Source organism: Anolis carolinensis, chromosome 1 (assembly GCF_035594765.1).
Source record: "Anolis carolinensis isolate JA03-04 chromosome 1, rAnoCar3.1.pri, whole genome shotgun sequence".
In the NCBI taxonomy this organism is placed as follows: Eukaryota; Metazoa; Chordata; class Lepidosauria; order Squamata; family Dactyloidae; genus Anolis; species Anolis carolinensis.
In genome coordinates, this window is record NC_085841.1 from 283,768,119 (window position 1) to 283,789,097 (window position 20,979).

The 20,979-nt window shown below is 39.3% G+C and overlaps 1 protein-coding gene across 1 annotated transcript; it reads left to right on the plus strand.

The window, feature by feature from the left end:
- Positions 1-1,872: 1,872 nt before the first annotated feature.
- Positions 1,873-19,777, plus strand: lin7c (lin-7 homolog C, crumbs cell polarity complex component). The gene is made up of 5 exons (XM_003225627.4): positions 1,873-2,034; positions 12,296-12,414; positions 12,664-12,735; positions 13,712-13,921; positions 16,203-19,777. The coding sequence occupies exons 1-5, from the start codon at positions 1,998-2,000 to the stop codon at positions 16,356-16,358; spliced, it is 594 nt and encodes a 197-aa protein (XP_003225675.1). The 5' UTR covers positions 1,873-1,997; the 3' UTR covers positions 16,359-19,777.
- The last annotated feature ends 1,202 nt before the right edge of the window (positions 19,778-20,979 follow it).

Below are 20,979 nucleotides of genomic sequence, written 5' to 3' on the forward strand. Positions count from 1 at the left end.
AGAGCCCTCTGGAGTGCTCTCAGCCACTGTGTGTCTCGCCCTCCTTCTGGCATAAGGATGGTGTGAGCAGCCCCATCTCCATGGTGCAAGCAGCCAGGAGGATGGCTTGAGGAAGGCACACAGCAGCTGAGAGCACTCTGGAGCACTCTCAGAGCCACCGCATAATGCCAAGAAGACAGCAGGAGGATCGGGGCAGTGGCAATGTGTTTTGCCTTTCTCCCAGCATACGGATGGGGTGAACAGCCCCGTCCTTATGCTGGGAGAACAACCTGAGGATGACCCCTGCCTTGCCCTTTCCTGGCCCTCTCCAGCCAGCATGTGCCCAGCCCACCTCCCTCCTGGCCCACCCCACCTGGACGGGCCTGCACTGCAGCCCCAAAGCAAAAACTTTTGCCCATGCCTGGAGCAGACCTAAGACTATGAAAGCATATGCTACCAACTTATTACTCTCAGAGTGCATCTACACTGGAGAATTAGTGCACTTGTGACACTTTAGCTGCCACGGTGTGGTGACTTATGGGCCATGTAGTCCCGTTCCTAGTACTGTTGTGACAGATGAAGAGGAAAACTTGGGTTTCCCACCGTTTCTGCCAGATTTGGAGCCCTTGCAGCTGCAGGATGTTTGCCCACAAGAAGTCAGACAAACAAGCCTTGAGGAGAAATCTCCCCCATTTTCTCGCCGCCTTTATTATAATCAAGATAGACACGCGTGGGAGGCGACTCGCCGAAGCGCCCGGATAGCTGCCAGACAATTAGATGATTAAGTCTGTTTCCCTTGGGAAAGTTTAAGGAGTCCTGCATCTGGACAGTTTAGGTTTCGGTTCTTGTTCCCCAGAGAAAGTCTGCTTTGGCGGGAAAACAAGATCCTATATAGATGCTTGGCCACAAAGGATTCCTTGCGGAGTCAGTTCGTCAGCTTCGGGAGTAGATTGTTGTGTGGACTACGCTACTCCAGTTTCCAGGACCTTGTTCTCGTTCCAGCCCTGCCTTGTTCCCCGGACCTCGCCACGGATTTCGCCACGGACCCTGTTCTTGCTCCTCGCTTCTTGTTGCCTTGAATCAAGCCTTGTTTGCCAAGAATCTAGTTTGCTTCCTAGCCTTGCATTAAGCTCCATGGACTAAAGGACCTTGTCATCTCCCCTCACTTTGCTTGGCAAAGTGAGTGTTTCGGTTATTGGATTACAACTTTGGACCTTAATATTTCATATTGGACATTGTTTTCTTGGACTAATTTTGACCTTTCCTGAAAGGTCTACTTCTGAACTATTTTCTACACTTGCTTTTATTAACTTTATATATTTCCTCAATAAAGATATTAGATAGATTCTGGCCTCTGTGTATGGTTATTGGTGCTCTGCAGCCTGGGTCCTGACACACGGTCCAATGCGATGGAATCTTGGAATGTGTAGTTTGGTGAGGCACCAGCACTCTGGCAGAGAAGAGTTTTTAAAAAACATCAAAACTGTGAGTTTGGCATCACTCTCACTGCCTTGGCTCAATGCTATGGGATCAGGGGAGTTGAAAGTGGGGTCAAACTGTTTGCATTGCAGTGTAGATCAGGCATGGGCAAATTTGTGCGCTCCAGGTGTTTTGGACTTCCAACTCCCACAATTGTGGGAGTTGAAATCCAAAAACACCTGGAGCGCCCAAGTTTGCCCGTGCCTGGTGTAGATGTACACCTTGTAACACTCCGCCAACTCCCAGGACTCCCTAGCACTGAGCCAGAAGGGCTACAGTAATGTCAAACCGTGCCAATTTCACAGTGTAGCAGCTATCCCAGGTCCCGCCTTTTGCGTGCAGCGCGAGACAGAAGAGGAGGGAAGCCCAGGGTCTCTTTGCAAAAAGCGCCAAGGCAGCGCTAAAGGAAGGGAAGGGAGGCGGGCCGAGCCCATCCTCTTCCTCGGCGTCCTCGCAGCAGCTCCGCCTCGGCCAGGCGTCACTTCCCCGGGAGGAGAGAGGAAGAGGAGGAGGAGGAGGAGGAAGGCGAAGAGGAGAAGATGGCGGCGCTGGGGGAACCTGTGCGCTTGGAGAGAGGTGAAAACCGAGGGCGGCGGGGGTCGGAGGGGCTCCCCAGCCAGACAGTCAGTTCGGGGAGAATCAGCAGAGCAGGAGGGGCGGAGAGCGAAGAGCCAGAGCCAGAGCCAGAGCCAGAGCCGCTGTTTACAAAGCAGTTGTTTAAGGGACGAGCGCAACGCGTGGGGCTGATCAGGAAGCAGCTGTTAGTACCTTTGTCTTCCAGCTAAAGACCCAGTGAAAGTGCAGGCAAAATAGCCCTGATCTTGGATGCTTGGGACCAGCAATGTTTTGGATGTCTGATAGATAATTTTCGCCCCGGATTTTGAGCGACCTGTTGTTAGAGGCAGTGCCACTCTCTAAGCCAGGCATGGGCAGCCCTGGGCTCTCCCAAGTGTTTTGGACTTCAACTCCCACAATTTCTAACAACTGGCTGTTAGGAAGTTCGAAACACTTGGAGGGCTGGTTTGCCCATGCCTGGTCTATACCATAGAACAGGCATGGGCAAACTTTAGTAGGCTGGTAGGAATTGTAGGAGATGAAGTCCAAAACAGGGCCGAAGTTTGCCCATGCCTGCCATAGAATGTATACAGTTTGGCACCACTTTAACTGCTACAGCTCAATGCTATTGGAATATTGGCTTTTGTAGTTTTGCAAGTTCTGTAGCCTTCTCTGTCAAAGTGTGCTGGTGACTCACCAAACTGCAAATCCCAGGATTCCATAACATGCAGCCATGTCAGTTAAAGCGCTGTCAGACTGGATTAATTCTAAAGTGTAAAAGCACCCTATGTCATTCTGTAAGCAGTTTAAAGGCTTATTCATCAGGAAAGGAGCAAAAACAGACCATCAGATTTATAAGAACTGAATTCTATCATACCTCATAACCTCTGAGGATGCCTGCCATAGATGTGGGCAAAACGTCAGGAGAGAATGCTTCTGGAACATGGCCATACTGCCCGGAAAACACACAACAACCCAGTTTCTAAGAACTCATTGATTAGTATTATTTTAATGGTTCAAAACACTTCCTCTCTCAGATCTTCTCCGCCTTCATAGTGTGTATACTACTACAGATTGAATATTTCTATTCTGAAATGCTCAAGACCAGAAGTGTTTGGGATTTTGGAATATTTGCATTTGTATGTCCATACATACGAGGATATCCTGGAGATGGGACCCAATTCTAAACATGAAAGTCATTTATGTTTCATGGAGACCTTATAGACATAGCCTGAGGGTAATTTTAATAATTTTGTGTATGAAACCCAATTTGTGTAGACTGAATCGTCAGTATTTTTAATAATTTTATGCATGAAACAAATTTTGTATAGATTGAATCGTCTGGAAGCAAAGGTCTCACTATCTCAGCAAGATTATGTCAGATAAGTGCAGTTCAACCTGTACTGCATTGATTTCAGTTGATGTAACCAAGAGCTTTTCTATGAAATAAACATCCATATATTACATGATACACACAGTAGCCCTGATCCAAATACAGGGTATTCCCTTCCCCCAAATGTATGATGATGATTATTTGAAGGCTAAGTAAATACATTTATATTGAAGAATAAATGTTATAATAAAGTTACAAAATCTGCTTCAAATGAGAATTTTATGTAAGCTGTTCCAAGTATTGTCCCTGCACAGCAATGTACTGCTTGCATTGTTGAAACAGAGTTGCAAATTTCATTTCAAGTTTCTCTTGTAAATGTTTCTCTACTATTGAAACTTTAATCCTGTTAAGAGTGTATAGTGCAAAAATACTCTAGAATTAAAAGATGTTACAGGTATGTGCGTTTTTGGGGCCATTCTGTACATCAGAGCTTTTAGTATCTTGTTCAATTTACATAAAAGGAAAAAAACTTTTCAGCCTTGAAATATAGGATATTGTGAGGGACACCTGCCAGTCCTCTGTAAGGGACAAGCTTTCCAGCCCTAAAATATTTAAACATGGTTATCATTCCCCCTCTCAACCTTCTCTTCTCCAAACTAAACATAACCAGCTCCCTTACATCCATTACGATAAGAAACAACTGGCAACCCTAGTCACAGAGTGCCAGGAAATCAGTGAAACCCTCTACCTGTGAGTGAGTAAATGCTCATCATCACTCACCCAAAAACATTTGTCACAGGTGCGGAGGCTCCCCTTGAATGTCTCCCCAAACAGCTCCCCTCTTCCCATCCAGAGGTCCTCTTCAGCTAAAAGGGCCAATGCAATTCTTGGCTGCATCAATAGGAGTATCGTGTCAAAATTGAGGGAAGTCATAATCCCATTCTATTCTGGTTTGGTTAGATCTCATCTGGAATACTCTGTCCAGTTTTGGGTTATCACAATTCAAGTAGGATATTGACAAAATAGAACATGTCCAGAGAAGGGCAACCAAATTGATCAAAGGTCTGTAAACGCAACCCTGTGAGGGGTGATTAAGGAGTTAGGTGTGTTTAGCTTGGAGAAAAGAAGGCTGGGAGGGGACATGATAGCCATGTTTAAATATTAGAAAGAATGCCACATTGAGGAGGGGGCAAGCTTTTTTTCTGCTGCTTTGGAGATTATACTATACTGATCACTTGAGTCAGTTTCAAATTGGTATTGGAGAAAATGGTTTTGCTGTGTAGATGATTGATTACATAGGAAATCCTGGAACCAGTCTGAGGCCTAAATGGTGATGACACAAACCACAGAGCACTGATGTACATGAAGGGCTTTCTTTTGCACACTTTCATGGGTGTTCATTTTCTAGCCGCTGAAGTTTGAAACTAGCTTCGAACTGCATTAAATGGTCAGTGCAGATGGGTGCTAGGAATGGAGCAATGGATTCAAACTGCAGGAAAAAAGATTCCACCTAAACATTAGGAAGAACTTTCTGACAAAATGAGGTGTTCAACAGTGGAATTTGATGGTGGAGTCTCCTTCTCTGAAGGTTTTAAATGGTCTGCTGGATGGCCATCTGCCACACTATTTAGATAGTGTGTTTCTGCATTATTTATTTATTTATTTATTTCCATCATTTCTATCCCGCCTTTCTTACCCAAGGGGACTCAGGGCAGCTTCCAAACTGGCAGAATTAATGCCAATACACCACAATACAATAGAATAAAACTTAAAACAGTTAAAAACAGTTAAAGTAATAATATACAACATACAAAATTTAAAACAATACAAAGTGCTTGAACCATTCATCCATGGCAGGGGGTTGGACTGGATGGCCCTTGGGGTATTTTCCAGTTCTCTGATTCTTCATGCCTTGCACTCCACTTCTGACTCTCTGCCTGTCAAAACAAGCTGCTTTGTGTTTCTTTGCTTTGCCAGAGGCCCTAAGCCAGCTGCTGATACAGCTATGGTTCTTTCACTCCAGTTCCCCTGAATTTTCAAGGCAAGGTTAAGGCAAACTGAAATTCTTCAGATAGTTAGGTCTGCAGCCACCATAGTCCCTGGCCATGCTGGATAGATTAATTTGAATTATAGTCCGAAACATTTGGTGAGCACCACTTTCACCACCAATCTCTGTCTCAGTGAGTGTTTGTGCAGGAGTGGGCTGAAGAGCAGTCTTAAAGGCTTAGGAGGAAGGGCATAAGTACTCTGTCGGGGCCAGGTGGCATCTGATCTTGGGAGCTAAGCAGGGTCAGCACTGTGAAGATTAGTACTTGGAAGGGAAGCTGCCAAGGAATACCAGGTGTTGTAGGCTATATTCAGGGGAAGGCAGTGGCAAACGCCAAATGCAATTAGATGTAGTTTATATTGATGTATCTTTCCTATGCTTCATGGAGAGCCTAAATACCCTAAAGGCACCAGGTTCTGTCTGGTCTGGGGCACTAAGCAGGGTTAGCCCTTGTTAGTACTTAGATGGAAAATGGCCAAAGAATACCAGGAGCTGTAGGCTGTATTTTTGGGGAAGGGACTGAAAAGCAATCTGCCAACAGATTGTGATATAGCCCTATATTATTGGGGCTCGTATTGAAGAATATATAAATAGTGTATATTTGTATATATACACTACAGAACAACCAATCATAAATCTGTAAGATAGAGGCAATGCATTTCTTTGGAGTACAAGCATTGTATTGAGAATCACATTAAAATGCAGTTTCTGAAAGCCATTTTGTCTGGAAATGCATGTGTCAATAGTATACATTTCTTAAAGCATATTCCAGTTGTCTACAAATAAATGACTACAATTTTTAAATAAAATAATTATTGCATTGGAAGAGCAGTGAAGTATTAGCAATCGAGATACGTTTCTCTCTGTTGAGAATAACTTCAGTGAATGGTCAAGTAATATTACTTTCATGTACACAAGCTGGTCAACAGAGTAGTTAAGCTAAAGTACTTGGATTTAAGACTTCTTAATTCTGCTGAAGTCACTGAAAGAAAATTGGCTTAAATTGAAGTCCTTACTGTGTGGCGATCCAGTAAGGCACACATTAAAATGTACTGCTGAGTTCACATTGGGCAAAGGCATTGGGTGATTTTGCTTTAACCTTTTTTCTTGTCTTTTAATAATTCCTCAGTTGGCCCAGTTGGCCCCATTCACAGTCTGGGAAGCATATGTTGGTAACAGCCTCGTTTCTTTATTGTTAGATTGACATTTTGCCTTTCCTCCCAAGAGTTTATGATTCTCTGCACCCATTTATCATCACAACAGCTCTGCAACGTAGGTTAAGCTGAGAGATCATACTGAGATCTTCAAGGCTAATCGGGGGTTGTAGTTCTGAGGCTCCCTCATAACAATTTCCACAATTTGCAGTAAGACAGAATCTTCCTAAATAGAAACTTATTCCAAGGCCTCCATCCTTTTTCTTTGAGTATCCTCTCCACTGTTTTTTTTTATGAATTAGCTATACTGCATAAGGTTCCATTGTCAGCAAGCACTTTAACATGATCATGTAGGCATCATTCCCTTTACACTTCTCCTTTTGGGAAACCAGACCTTTACAGAATAATTCAGGTATGAGGGACAAGACCATTTTTATCTGTTGCTTTCTTTATAACTGAAGAAGATGGCCTTTTTCAGAAAGAGAATTCTATTTTAAAACAGGGAAAATTCAGCAGGGTTTTGATTCCATTCTGAACAGTTGAATGAGTTGTAACATTGACCAGGTTCAACAATAACAACTATTATGCATTTATTACCTGCTTCTCCCCATGGATTAAGTTAGGGAAGAGCAACATATTACAGTATAACACATGTCATCAGTTAAAAGCACATGACATCAGTTCAAAATACATAAGCTAGGTAAAATACATGACATCAGTTTGAAAGAAATATAACATCAATACATATTAAAACAATACGTGTATAGTTTAAAATCTATAATTGAAAATTCATAATTTAAAAATCATCTGGATCAATCTGCTGGAAGAGACTGCTCTTTAATGCTGTTTTAAATTCAGATGGCATATTCAGCTATCAAAGCTCTTTCGGCAGGTAAATCCACATTCTAGGGGTATCTGATGAAAAAGTTGGTTGATTTTTGCAAGCCTAGTTCTGACTGAATGGAGTAGATGTCCCTTGAAGGACCTGCGTGTATGGGGAGGACTAATGGGTTGGCCATGCTGGCAACCAGGAAGGGGAGCTTCGGGACACAACTCAGACCAGGCTCTGAAGTGGTGTGGAGAGCTCCAAGGAGAACAGCCCTTCTATTCTGGCAGATGCTGGTATGACTTGAGATTTATGCCATTGTTACAAGTATTTTTCTCTAGTAGTCAAATATTTGTTTGTTTGTTTATTTGGAATATTTCTACCTTGCCCTTCAGACAGAGAGGTTCCTAGAGATGCTTAGGTTTTACAGATGGTTAATTTAGTAGTACTAGTTCCCTGCCTCAGACTTTCAGGAAAAGCAAGGAAAGGGGGATGTCAGCACAGAAGGGGATTAAGTCTGCAGATGCTCGCTGCTCTTCTTCTCTTCCCTTGGAGACCAGAGCAATGGCAGTTTACTTGTGAACAGAGCATCATAGCCATTCCCTTGCCGCCAAACAGTATTTTATTTATGGGTGATCAATGTATAATCCATGCTTTCTTTTTTCTTCCTTGGTCTTTAAAAGAAAACATTTGTAATTCCATTAAACAATTACAAATGGCCAGCTTTCAACAATTGTTCAATATTTCAGCCTGCTTTTCATTTAATAGCTATAGATAATTCAGAGAATTAAAATGAATTGTTTTTATCGATAAACAAATATGATGATGTGTTGTCGAAGGCTTTCATGGCCGGGATCACAGGGTTGTTGTATGTCTTTCGGAACATGGCCACACAGCCCGAAAGACATACAACAAATATGATGATGTTTGGAAGTTTTGTGAGCAAATTATCGTAACATAGCATAACAAGCTCTGGACAGAAAACATGCTGTAGTTCAAGTAGGCTATTCTGGGTCTTAATTTTCATAGGAAAGATGTCTCAGCTCCTGAGAAATTCCATGTATTTTACTTTAAAAATGCAAATCAGTTCCAGTAATGAACAAGCAAGTTATTGATTGTTATCTGATGGGTATTAAGCTGTGGCAGAGAATGAGATTTAGTAGCACTGATTGCTGACCTCTTTATTTGTTATGGAATGAGGTCACCAGCATCATCCTTGCTGTGTAGCTGCATTCTTAATGCTGACACTTTAGGAGATTGTTGGCTTGGTTCAAAATTTCTAGAGAAAATAAACTGTTGTAAAATATGCCATTCAAGCACACTCCAAAGTAGAGGTAGGTCGCTGCTATTATTTATTCTATGAGTCCCTTGTACAAAACCTCAGGCACTACAAGCATCTTTTTAAAAAGGATTTGTGGTTAGCAATACTGCTATGTAGTTTCATAAATTCCCACTGAATTCGCAATCTCCAACTGAATTCTGTAGAAACTCAGCTAACCTTATTGAATAGTTTGATTTGCTATAATAAAAAGAGGATAGTAACATAGGATGTAGTAGTATAGAACAGAGCTTCTTAAACTTTTTCCACGTGAGAATTTTTTACATGACCCCAGGTATATAGGTATATAAAATAGATATGCAATCAAACATTTACTGAAAATAAATCAGCATTTGGAAAGGCTTGCTAAACAAGCTGCTTTTCCTTTTTATGGAGTACTGCTGAAACATTTTCTGCAGAATCCACTGCAAACACTACATGTTATTGCCAACAGTTATGTGTAAATGGGTGGTGTTCAAAAATCTTTTACTGTTGCCCAATTTTCCTGACCCCAACATTGAGCTAAGGAGACCCCGTTTGGGGTCAGGACCCATGGTTTAGTAAACAGTGGTATAGATCATAATTGGGGCTTAGTGGTTACCACAAGTCTAAATCAACTCAATGGCAATTAAGAACAACACAGAGCACACAAACTGTCACGTTCAAGTTTTACAAAAACACTACATTGTTGTTGTTTTTCATTTTGAACTTTTGAATTCAGGTTGTTTTTTTCATTCTGAACTTGTAGTAGTATTTATAGTTGCTTATTTTAGCCTTCATGTTTGTACTGGACTATGTTTCATCATTTGCTATTAAGTTGCACGCAAAATTAAACAATATTTGTAAGAATATGATGCTTGGAATCAGCCTCTGGCTCTGCCTTTTGTCATGAAAAGCTTCAGTGTTTTTATTTCTCATCTTCAAAGACTGTGCTTTGAGAAATATTATTCTTGCTCATTTGTTTTGATGGGTAAAAGCAGCAACACCAGAGGACTTAATGATTTCCATGCCTAGTGGAAAAGTTTTTGCATTGGCTTGCGTACTCATTTTGGTTCTTATCCTGACTGTGAGCATGGCAGAAGGAAACCTAGGGTTCTGTAGTATAAAATTACTTCTGCCCAATCCATTTTCAGTCTATAAACCAATTCATAGTTCTGGAAAATGAGAGCCATGGTTCTCATTTTCAATTAAAGTGTGACCTTAATCTAAATGGCAAGAAGTCAGATAGTATTCTCTAAATTATTATTATTATTTTACAAATATGAGTGCTGTTCTGTAAAATGAAAAGGATGGCAAATCGTCTTATGCTCAAGAAATGAATTAAATGTTTAATACATTACTGGGTGTCTGTATAAGCAAGATCTTTGTGGTTGAAGCAAATACTTGAGCTGATAAGGAAGATGTTAGAATTGGAGAAGTGAAGGGGCCAAATGTCTCATGTCTTTTCTCCGTGGAAGTTTCCAAATTGACCCCAATAATAATAATAATAATAATAATAATAATAATAATAATTGTATTTCTTATCCACCTCTCCTTGTGGCAGATTACAAAATAGTTAAAACACATAATCATTGCAAACAGTCTATAACATACACATATTAAAACGTATTTCTATACATATTAAAATACAGAACAAAGATTAAAACACAGAACCTGAGTTTAAAATTCATGATTAAAACTGACTGGGTAGGTCTGCCGGAAGACGTAGGTCTTTGCATGGGTTTGTGGTTTACTGGTATGCTACTGTTTGATAGGTGTGACAGTAGTTTGTAGTGGAACAAAATCTGTTAACTGTGTTTCACTTGTCAGGAGAGGTCGATGTTAAGTTTCTGGTTTTTTTCAGGAGCTCATTGTGTCAGGACACTTTTCAGACTCTCAGATCTCCAATAAGCTAAAGTTTATGGAGGGAAAGTAAAAATCTAAGCAGACTCTTAGAGAGTTTATGGTTCTTGTTTAAATTAAAAGGTGTCCTCTGCCCTTCAAACCTTCATAAGAAAATCCAAAGAAACCTTAGGTTTCTTAAGAAATGGTACTCCAACATGTTATCCTTGGGATTTAGTTGCCAGGTTTCTCAGCAACGTGATCATCAGCCACAAAACAAATTGTGAAGAATTAAGTAAATATGATCTCTATAGAACAGGGGTCCCCAAACTTTTTAAACAGGGGGGCAGTTCACGGTCCCTCAGAAAAACTATGAACAAATTCCTACGCAGTGCACGCTGCACATATCTTAATTTGAAGTAAAAAAAAAACAGGAATAAAAACAATCTCAATGTTAATCATAATCATAATAAAAATAATAAAGAGGGTTGGAAGAGACCCCTTGGACCTTTTAGTCCAACCTCTTTCTGCCTTTGTGCACCAAAAGCACTAGCAAAGCACCCCTTAATAATTAATAATTAAATAAATAATAATTAAAATACCATTATAAACAAGCAAAGCTTTGGAAGGCACGCACCAGGCGAGGGAGGAGATGGGAAAGGTGTGTGCCTTCCTCGGCGGAGGAGGAGGGAGCTGCCGCCACAGGGGTGGATAAATGGCTTTGATGGGCCGCATGTGGCCCCCGGGCCTTTGTTTGGGGACCCCTGCTCTAGAGTATGAATACTCTGCTCTTTAGGCATAAAACCATCCAAAGCAGCTTGCAAACTGAATTGAACACTTCTCTACCCTCAGGTTTATAATCTAAATAAGATAGAACACATAAGGAAAAGGGAATGGCAGTGTAGGAGGGGATTAAGACTAGCAATATAGCCAGTTCCTCTCTCTCCAAGACCAAGGCAGTGGCAATTGGGATGGAAGCAAAGCCTTTCATCTGTTTCTGGGTCACAGCCTCTGAAGGAGTTGTGTCATACAAACATATGTTTCCCTCTGCCTGGTAACTTGAAAGCCCCTTATCCCTTAACCCAGTTTTTTGGGAACCATTCTACCAAGTTAAAGTATATGGTTAGTCTTTCTTGCTTTGTTTTTGTGTTCAGAACCCACATGACTGGCTCCACCCATGTAGAATGTTTCAACATTACCTATGTTGTGTGGATGTGTATTTAGAAGAAGCAAAAAAAACCATAAACATGTTTTTTAAAACATTGGGGAGGCTGTGGTTTGTGACGGAATAGTAATGAAAAATGTTGGAAAACAATAGCCTTTTCTTGTGATATTATCTCCATTAAAATGTCTCACAAAGCAGTCCTATGCATTACTTGGAAACAATGGTCACTGGTGTTCATTGGATTGCAATTTATGTCTTACAACTCATAAGCACTTTTTCAAATGTACTCAGAATAATGAGCAAATTAGTGGGAAATCCAGCATGAGGCATGGTGGAACTTGTAAGAGCTGGATAAAGAAGTGAATGATTGATGTGGTGTATCCACATCATGTAAGAGAAACACCAGAAAAAAATGGCAGTGGATTGAGTTAGTTACCTTAGTATGAAATTGAAAGTACTGATGTGTCCTCAACGGAAGGAACATATAGCAGTAAATGTAATCCTGGTTCCAACTCTTGTACATTGTGAGACTTGTTCTCCATTGCCATCTCAGTGTTAATAATTTATTCTGTGTTAAATTGAATTATTCACATAATTTCCTTTAATGTCTTTCTCCAGACATCTGTCGGGCTATTGAGTTGCTAGAAAAGTTGCAGAGGACTGGAGAGGTGCCCCCACAAAAACTGCAGGCTTTGCAAAGAGTCCTTCAAAGTGAGTTCTGTAATGCAGTAAGGGAGGTAAGTTTTGTTTTGGAATCCATATAGTGCATGACACAAAGGCATATTGCTCAAGTCAGCTATACTATACGCATGTTAGTAAGATGTGAGTGTTTTCCTAAGCAAAGCAAATCATATCACTGCAAAATTTCAGTGTTGATTAGGATTCAGTTTGAATTGCAAAATATTGGTCAATGAAGAATGTATTTGAAAATGATGTTCTTAGTAAACCTGATCAACCATGAATCTGAGCAATGTTCTCTTCTTAAGGTATATGAGCATGTATATGAGACTGTGGACATCAGCAGTAGCCCAGAAGTGAGAGCTAATGCTACAGCCAAGGTAAGGATCTTATTAGCATTACTTGGTAATAAAAAGACAATGTGGCAACAAAATTCACCCAACTATCCCAATCTATAAAACTGAGCTATTAAAATAATTAAAATATCACAGTGAGTACTGGCTTCTCTGTAGAGGTGCTGCTAGTCTTGAGCTTTGGTTCTTAATAATATCAGGACTCATCTATGTCAGTAATGATTTGTGAGCATATCACAGAGCTGTTAATGGTAGGTTTGGGATTAAGATAAATTTTTTTTGGAAGAATTAGAAATTTAATAGCCTGGGGAGAAAAGCAGAAGGTACTCCTAACCAAAGAAGAGAATCTTCCAAAGTACACTCCTATTACTCGGACTTTCAAATTAGTATACTGGGGTAGCTAAGGCTTATGAGTGCATCGCATGTGTATTGACCATTTTCCTATCTGTACATGTGGAATGCTAATTGTTAAAACAATTTTTGCTTGTCACTGTTGATGTATTGGATTAATGTCTGGTGTTCCCACAGTGTGGGAATATAGAGCAAATGAGCTCTCGGCATGTGGCTTATATGAGAGTCTATTCCCAGGTGTTTCTTGGTGATCTTGAAAGAGATGTGGGTCAGGATATGCTTGTAGCATTTTGTTGTGCAGCAGGATCCTCATTTGAGGCAGCTTCTCATGAAACACATTGTACGTGGTTCCTGGAAACAAGTTAAAAATACATGGTAATGTGTTTGCTATGGGAACAGATTGCTCTATTATAACAAGAAAATTCACATTTGATAATTTTTTTTTATTTGCCTTAACATTCTGCAGTCTTCGTGAAGGTAGAGGCAGCCCTGAGACTGAGAATACTTTGAAAGTTATTTGAAGAATTTTAACGAGATTTCTGCTAGTCTTTAACAGGATGTTATGAAATACTTGCTAGTAAGATGTATAGTTAAGAGAACTCCAAAACCTTACATTATATTTGGGAAAAAATGGTTTGTCTGTGTTTTACAGGCCACTGTTGCTGCCTTTGCTGCCAGTGAAGGCCATTCCCATCCCAGAGTTGTTGAACTACCAAAAACAGAAGAAGGGCTTGGATTCAACATCATGGGCGGCAAAGAGCAAAACTCTCCAATCTATATATCCCGAATTATCCCAGGTGGTATTGCTGATAGACACGGGGGATTGAAGCGTGGAGACCAGCTTCTTTCTGTAAACGGAGTGGTAGGGATGGAATTTAACTTCCGCTTGTAGTAGATACTTTTGACCGCTTGAGGGCCATGAGGGACATTGATTGTTTGATCTTTATATGCTTTTGAAAGTATAATTTCCTGTTTACTTTTACCAATAATCATTAAGACTAAGAAATTATTATGGAGTCAATTATCATTTCTAAATACCTTATTGTATGTGGGAACATCTGATTAAATAACGAACTAGACACATCTAAAGGAATAAGCCATGGCTTTTTAACTCCCATTGACGCAAGAGAGTCAAAGCATCAATTAATGTCCTGTGTACTATAGAATTTTAAATGAAAATAGTGAAGATTATTGTTTTTGTGTTTCACTTTCCCATTGTTATCTCTTGGTCTAACTTACCCCCTAGGACTGCTGTGAGCACAGAATGATACAATTTCCCTTATGCCAATCTAAGCTTGAAATCTAGACAAGATGGAACTGTGATATTAAATAAATAATAAAGGGTTAACAGTATAAGGAGGGATTGTTTAAAGGTTACAGTTGATCTGTGAGGGACATTTGAACAATTTGATCTTCACAGATCCAGATAAGAACTTAGCTTTAGTTGAGTACAAACTCACTTAGAATGAACTTAATTGATTCACAGCTTCTAATCTGTTGATTGGAATTTAGTTATTGGCTGACTTCCATACTTTTTTGAGAGAAAATACATTTAATAATGCATATTTGTGTGTAATGTTTCGAGGCATCCCTCGCCATCGATGGAATCCCTGCCATCGAATCAGAGTGGAAATTAAGTAAATAAAATGTATTATTATTATTATTATTATTATTATTATTATTATTATTATTATTATATTTGAATTTGCATGAACTATTTGTACATTCCTTTCCTCTGCTTTATTGCTCTGTGTCAAGTAACCTTAGAATACAGTAAGCTCATATATTTTTGAGAGATCAATTCGTGTACCTTTTTGTGTAATACAATGTTTGCACATAATCTGGAATTCCATTACATTATATAACAAAATTTGAAAAATTTTCTGTTCCTGATTTGAAAGTTATTTCCTGTTTAATTATGCGTATAATTTGAAAGTAGTTGTTATACTCCTGAAACTTTGTGTTTGTGGCTGCTACAAACTACGTTGAATTGATTGAGACTCTATTAGATATTTGTTGAAAATCTATAGCAAAATGTAGTGTTGTCCCACAAAAAAGAGAAGTTTTTGCAATTTAATAAACGTTTTCCATGTTTTTATGATAGAACCAATTAGGAAATAATATTTATAACCCAGAAAAAAATCATGTTACATAGTGTTATTCTTATTAGAAAATATTGCTATCTTGGGCTTCCAGCTGAAGCATAGCAAAGAATTATATAGGAAGACCTACAAATGCCTAGGGAAGGGTTCTCTCTAGTCCCCCAAGTACGATTTTGTGCTCAATCTCTGGTGGAACATCTGGAGGAAGTTGACACAGAATTGTACTAGATGCCTATAGAGAATTCTTCTCTGGGCATCACTATTTATTTATTTACAACATTTATACCCCGCCCTTCTCACCCGAGGGGACTCAGGGCGGCTCCAGGTCCTCCAGCACAATTCTGTGGTATTCAGAACTTTTCACATATAACTGAAACCACATTCAATGAGTTTATATAATAAGTAAGTCTCCTGTAATTAGCTGAACCAGTTCATCCCACACCATATTACTTTACATGCATCTCTGTTTCAGTATAATTGTCCCTGCTGTCTAAAGCACTCTTTAACATTAAGGTCCAACAGATTAGTGTCCACCCAACTTTCCAGGTGATAGTGGGACCTTTAAAAACCCTTTCCAAGCTCATATATCTGTATTGTGGACACTTGTTTTTTCTATAAAGCTTCCTGTGTACTGATGAAGCAGGAACATGTGTTCACATAGAGACAAATCAAGGCACATAATTTCAAGGGAAACAAAGTCGGGAAGTAGGAAGCCTGAAAATGTTTAGAGATGAGGCACTGACTTACGAAGGAATATATCAGGATCCAGGCTTGGACCACAATCCAGTTTAATAATTACTGCCTTAAATGAAATATACAGTTATTGTAGCTTTATCTTAATTGTGTGCTTAATGTTAGAAACCATCAGTTTCTACTGATAATATCTTATAAAAACAAGCAAAAAAATCTATCAGTGATATCTTGAGTATAATCTCAGTTTTTAAATATGACCTTAAATTCACTCTTACATATTAATCTGCTGGAATCCTGGAGTAGATTTTCATGTTTACTAATGGGATGGTTGATTCTTATTTGTTTCAGAGTGTTGAAGGGGAACATCATGAAAAAGCTGTGGAACTGCTGAAAGCAGCTCAAGGAAGAGTTAAGCTGGTTGTACGATACACACCCAAAGTCCTGGAAGAGATGGAGTCCCGATTTGAAAAAATGAGATCAGCAAAGCGCAGACAACAGAATTAATACTGTACATATAACTTATGATAAGCATGACTTTTGTCTGCTCCACCCATGGAAGATGATCTTGTACTTAAAAAGGTGTTAATTTTGTTAATTCTTAAATCTTTTACAAATCTGTGTTGGACATCCTAATGCTTCCTCAGAAGAAACGTTTACATGGGCATTTTAAACTATGTCGTTTTACAGATCTTTCTTTAAAGTTCAAGCCTGTAATCATCAAAACAAATTTGTACACAGTTTTTTAAATACACACTTTAATACGCTGTTTTCAGCATTTCTAACATCTGTTTTCTAGTACTTTTTCCATTTGGTATTGTTTAAAACTGGAATTCTTTATTTTGAATACAGATATAAAGCAAGTCTTACTCTTCTTGGCTATAAAGCATGTATCATCTCTGTGCAAATAGCCATAATTGTATGGCTAAGTACAATTTGTACTTTTGATGAACAAGTTTCTATGCATATTCTAGATCATAATTTTATATTGTTAATGGCATCTTGAACACTTTCTTACCTCTTTTGTGAATAATTTGTAGCAGGCCTTTATTTAATGTTTCAATGACTGACATGTGAGCAGCTATCATTCCTGTTATTTATACATACTTTTGTAGTAATCTTTCAACATTTGGAGAAACAACAAAGCTGTATATTTATATCTAGCAAGCTAAAGGTTGCATGCCGTGTAGGGAAACAAAGCATGTGCTTGTTCTTAACTTTCTCTTGTCTTGTAACTTACTTTAACCATGCTCATGGAGGATAAGGCCATCAAGTGCTAGTAATCATGATGGTTATATAATAGATAGTAGAGGAGTTTGGGGAACACAAATCAAAGGATGATGCTGTACTTAATGTATTGTTTCTGGGTTTCCCTTGGCTACTTTGTGAACTGAATGCTGGATCAGATGTGTTTTTGGTCATATCCAGGGCTGCTGTCATGTTCCCAGTGATGGTGAATGTGACCTACATCATGACTCTTGTGGGTATTTGTCCATTTCTTGTCAGAGCATAAGTTCTTTGAATGTCCCTTTTTTGCTATGTTTATAATAACATAGAAACACGAACTGATTTTAGGATTTCTTTTGTAGAAGTTCAAGGCAAGTAAATGAGGATATTCCTAGGTAGTGCACTTCTGCATGGATAGTTTTGGCCCCAAATTCTGGAAGACAGTTTCTCCTCCAAACTGCTAATTCTGTAAAGTATTTGGAGATTGGCTATAGATGTCCAGTAGATGCCAGTGTTCTTGGTAAGACATTGGCAAAAGGCTGGGGTATTAGATAATTGATTCCCAGTTTACTTCAAAGGCCTTTTCAGGATTTTAGGATCCAAAGTGGACCTCAGAAGTATTTTTTGCCTAATCACGGTATGGGTTTTGCTTTGTATCTTTAAACCTGAAAGATTTGTGTTTATCCCCACTGACAGCTCGGATTCTTTGAATTACCTATATTACTGTGGCTATTGAGCAGTATAGAAACGAGAGACAGAACTATTTTGAACTGTGTAGACTTTCAGTGTCTGGCTAGCAAATGCACTACCTCTGAATTCTGTGTGAGCTTGTGCCTGCTTTTGTAGCTCATACTGCCAACTGAAAGTTTTTGTACCATGGTTTGCAGCTAAGACCTGGCCTATAGGAACACATTTGTGGATTGTGGAACATGGCCATACAGCCCGGAAAACACACAACAACCATTTGTGGATTGTTAGAAAATCTGTCAGTAGCAGACAAAGTTCTGTCTCCTTGCTGTTGCTACTAGTCAGGTTACTAAAAATCTCAGCAACCTTCTGCATGTTTGCTGCAGAATTCTGGATATGAGCTACCAGAAAAGTGTGGTGACACTGGTAAAGGATAGTCTTATGTCCCATTCTGAGCTGTATTATTGAAGTTCTTGTGTTTAAACATTTGGACCTTATTTAAGCTGAATTTATTTAAACCTTTCATTTTCCTAAAATCAATGTAAAGAAGATTTCCATTGTACAATAGAACCCTGCTTCTGCCCTTTTCTAAATATTCTGCCACCTGTGTCTCACTGATGAAAGGTAAAGAGGTATTTTAATTTACAAACATGAGAATCCAAGCCTTAACTTGATTGTCCACTGGATGTCAGTGTTCAGCCAGAAATTCATCCAAATGTTATGAGCAGGAATACTTCTGAAGGATTAGAACAACAAGCACTCTTAAATATGGGGACATGTTAGTAGATTTTTGTTGTCTAATGTCAGCATAAAATTTATTAGTCAGGATGATAATGTTTAAAAAAGAAGACAAGATTTATTAGGATTGGTACAAATCTTTTCTGAACATTTAGCCATTGTGAGCCTTCCTGTAACAACAGAATGTTAGTTCGAATGTTAGTATCTCAACAGCCGTGTGACTTTCTTTAGTCTTTTAAATAAGACTGAGCACTGAATTGCATGGTTTAATTATGTAGCCTGCTGTGGAAGCAACCAGTAGAACCATGTTCTTAAACTGTATATTTTTATGGAGCAATTAATATTTAAAGTATTGAGACCAAAATAAATAGTTGGGCCAATCATGGAGTATTTTAATTGTATTATAGTAGATCTTTGTTTGAGCTTCCTCTATTTTATATTTTTTAAAAGAAGAAAAAGGATCCATTAAATATTACTATAGAATTTGTTCACCTAATATTTACTGAATATAGCAATGTGTTCTATTGCTCTTTAAAAGTAATTTGGGATAGCCAGGGCTGCTGTAGAAAAGTAATTTAAGTAAAGTCTTAGAAAAGGTTGCTCGGAGGAAAGGCCCACTATGTCCAGTGGGGTTTCCACCAAGGTACTTGTACTTAGAATTGCAACCTGGAAAAAATCCCGTTCGACTCCCCCATTCAAAACTTTACTTCTCTGGAGAAAAGTACAGATTTTCCCATTGGGATTTTTCATTCTTACATTCACCTTTTGTGATTTTATATTCTGTACGTTTCTGCCTCCAGCATGTATTGAATTAAAAGGTATGATGAGAAGAAAGATAGATAGTGGGAATGTATTTCTTGCCTCTAGTCTTACAAAACATTTATAACCATTGTTTAGAATTTGAGTGAGTTGGGGCTGAATTAATTGTGTTGCCATGAGATCGCCAGAAACTCAGAAAGATTTTTTTAAAAGAGTTGTTATTTTGTCTTAGTTGCCTCAATCCATAAAGTTTAATAGATCTTGAGACCAGTTTGAAAACCAAATTTTAAAAACTAGATTTATTCAAGAGTCAAGAAATGAAAATAAAGAATACTACTGAGCACGTGCAGTCACTACCTTGTATTGGCATATGCACATATGCAATAACTTAATAACCAGCACAGATTTAAAAGAAATAATATTATGTAAGTAGTCTCTATGTACTTATTGCTGCTTCAGGGCCCTGTGATGATTTTTCTTTTTTGGAACATGAAAATAAAAAAGTGAAAACCATAGATCTTGGTGTGTCAAGTGTTATGTGTTTTATAGGTTCATGAACATTTTATCAACAAATTTCCACACTGGAGTGTTCGGCAGACATCTCAATATACTCCTATTTCCCCCACTAAATGCAATTTGAGCCTTGGGCATGTTTTTTATTTGTTTCTAAAAGTTACATTGGACTGTTAGTAGATCCATAATCCACTAAGATGTTCTTAAGTTTGAATGAATGTTCATGCTCACATTCTGTTGTGGATGAGTCTCTGAGTAGTAGTAACAACAGGAAGTTGGAAATTAGGCAGGTGAAAAGGTCTGCTCGGGAGCAAGACTCTATGGAAGAGCAACAGCAGAAGAGAATTCGGCAAATACTTACTGAACCTACTGATGAAGGGTTTGATGGGGATGATGGGTTTGCCAATGAAGCAGTTTCTATGAGAAGTGCTGGGAGTGACACTGATGGGGTTGGGGATGAGATGGATTGGACAAAAGTAGCAGAAGTGAAGGAAGTGTGTGAGGAGCCTACAAGTAGTGACACATTCAGAGGGTTTGTTGGGGATGAAACTTGGAGGGAGGATTATCTTTCTACTGTTTGTGGAGATGTAAGTAGAAGCAAGAGAAGGACCTCTTGGCAGGCAAGGCAAAGAGCAGCTCGGGCAGCACAACTGGCACTGAGTGTGGGGTGTCTGATTCTAGTTTGGAGGAGAATGCTGGAGCGGCTGAGGGCGGGGCGTGGTCTCACTGCAGCTCAGAGGAAGGTTTGTAATATAAGGAGGGTTGGTTGCAATGGGGACTTTGCGACTGGCAAAGTGTATGCTGTGTTGCCTTGCTACACTGGATCGTGAATCCTGTGATCCCTGACCTTCGTGGATTTTTCTGGGACTTTGCTACTGTTTCAGCTGGTACCTTCGACCGCTTCTGGACATGGTTTTTGCTCTCTTGCCTTGACCTTGGATTGGACGTCTGACGTTGCTGCTGTATCCTGTTTGCTGTGGATGACCCCTGGCCCGGCTTGACTACGATCGTGCTACACCCTGGAACGTGTTTGCTGAAATGATAGCTTGTGTCTTCCCTTTGCCATGTATTTTGGCTAGTGGGTTGGGATTTTTAGGATTTTGGGGCTCCTTGTTTGCCTCTGTTTTGACTGGTTGGTCTGCATTTTGTTTTGGAATGCTATTTTGTTGCTGTCAGGCATTTTTGATTCTTTTGAGCTGTATCT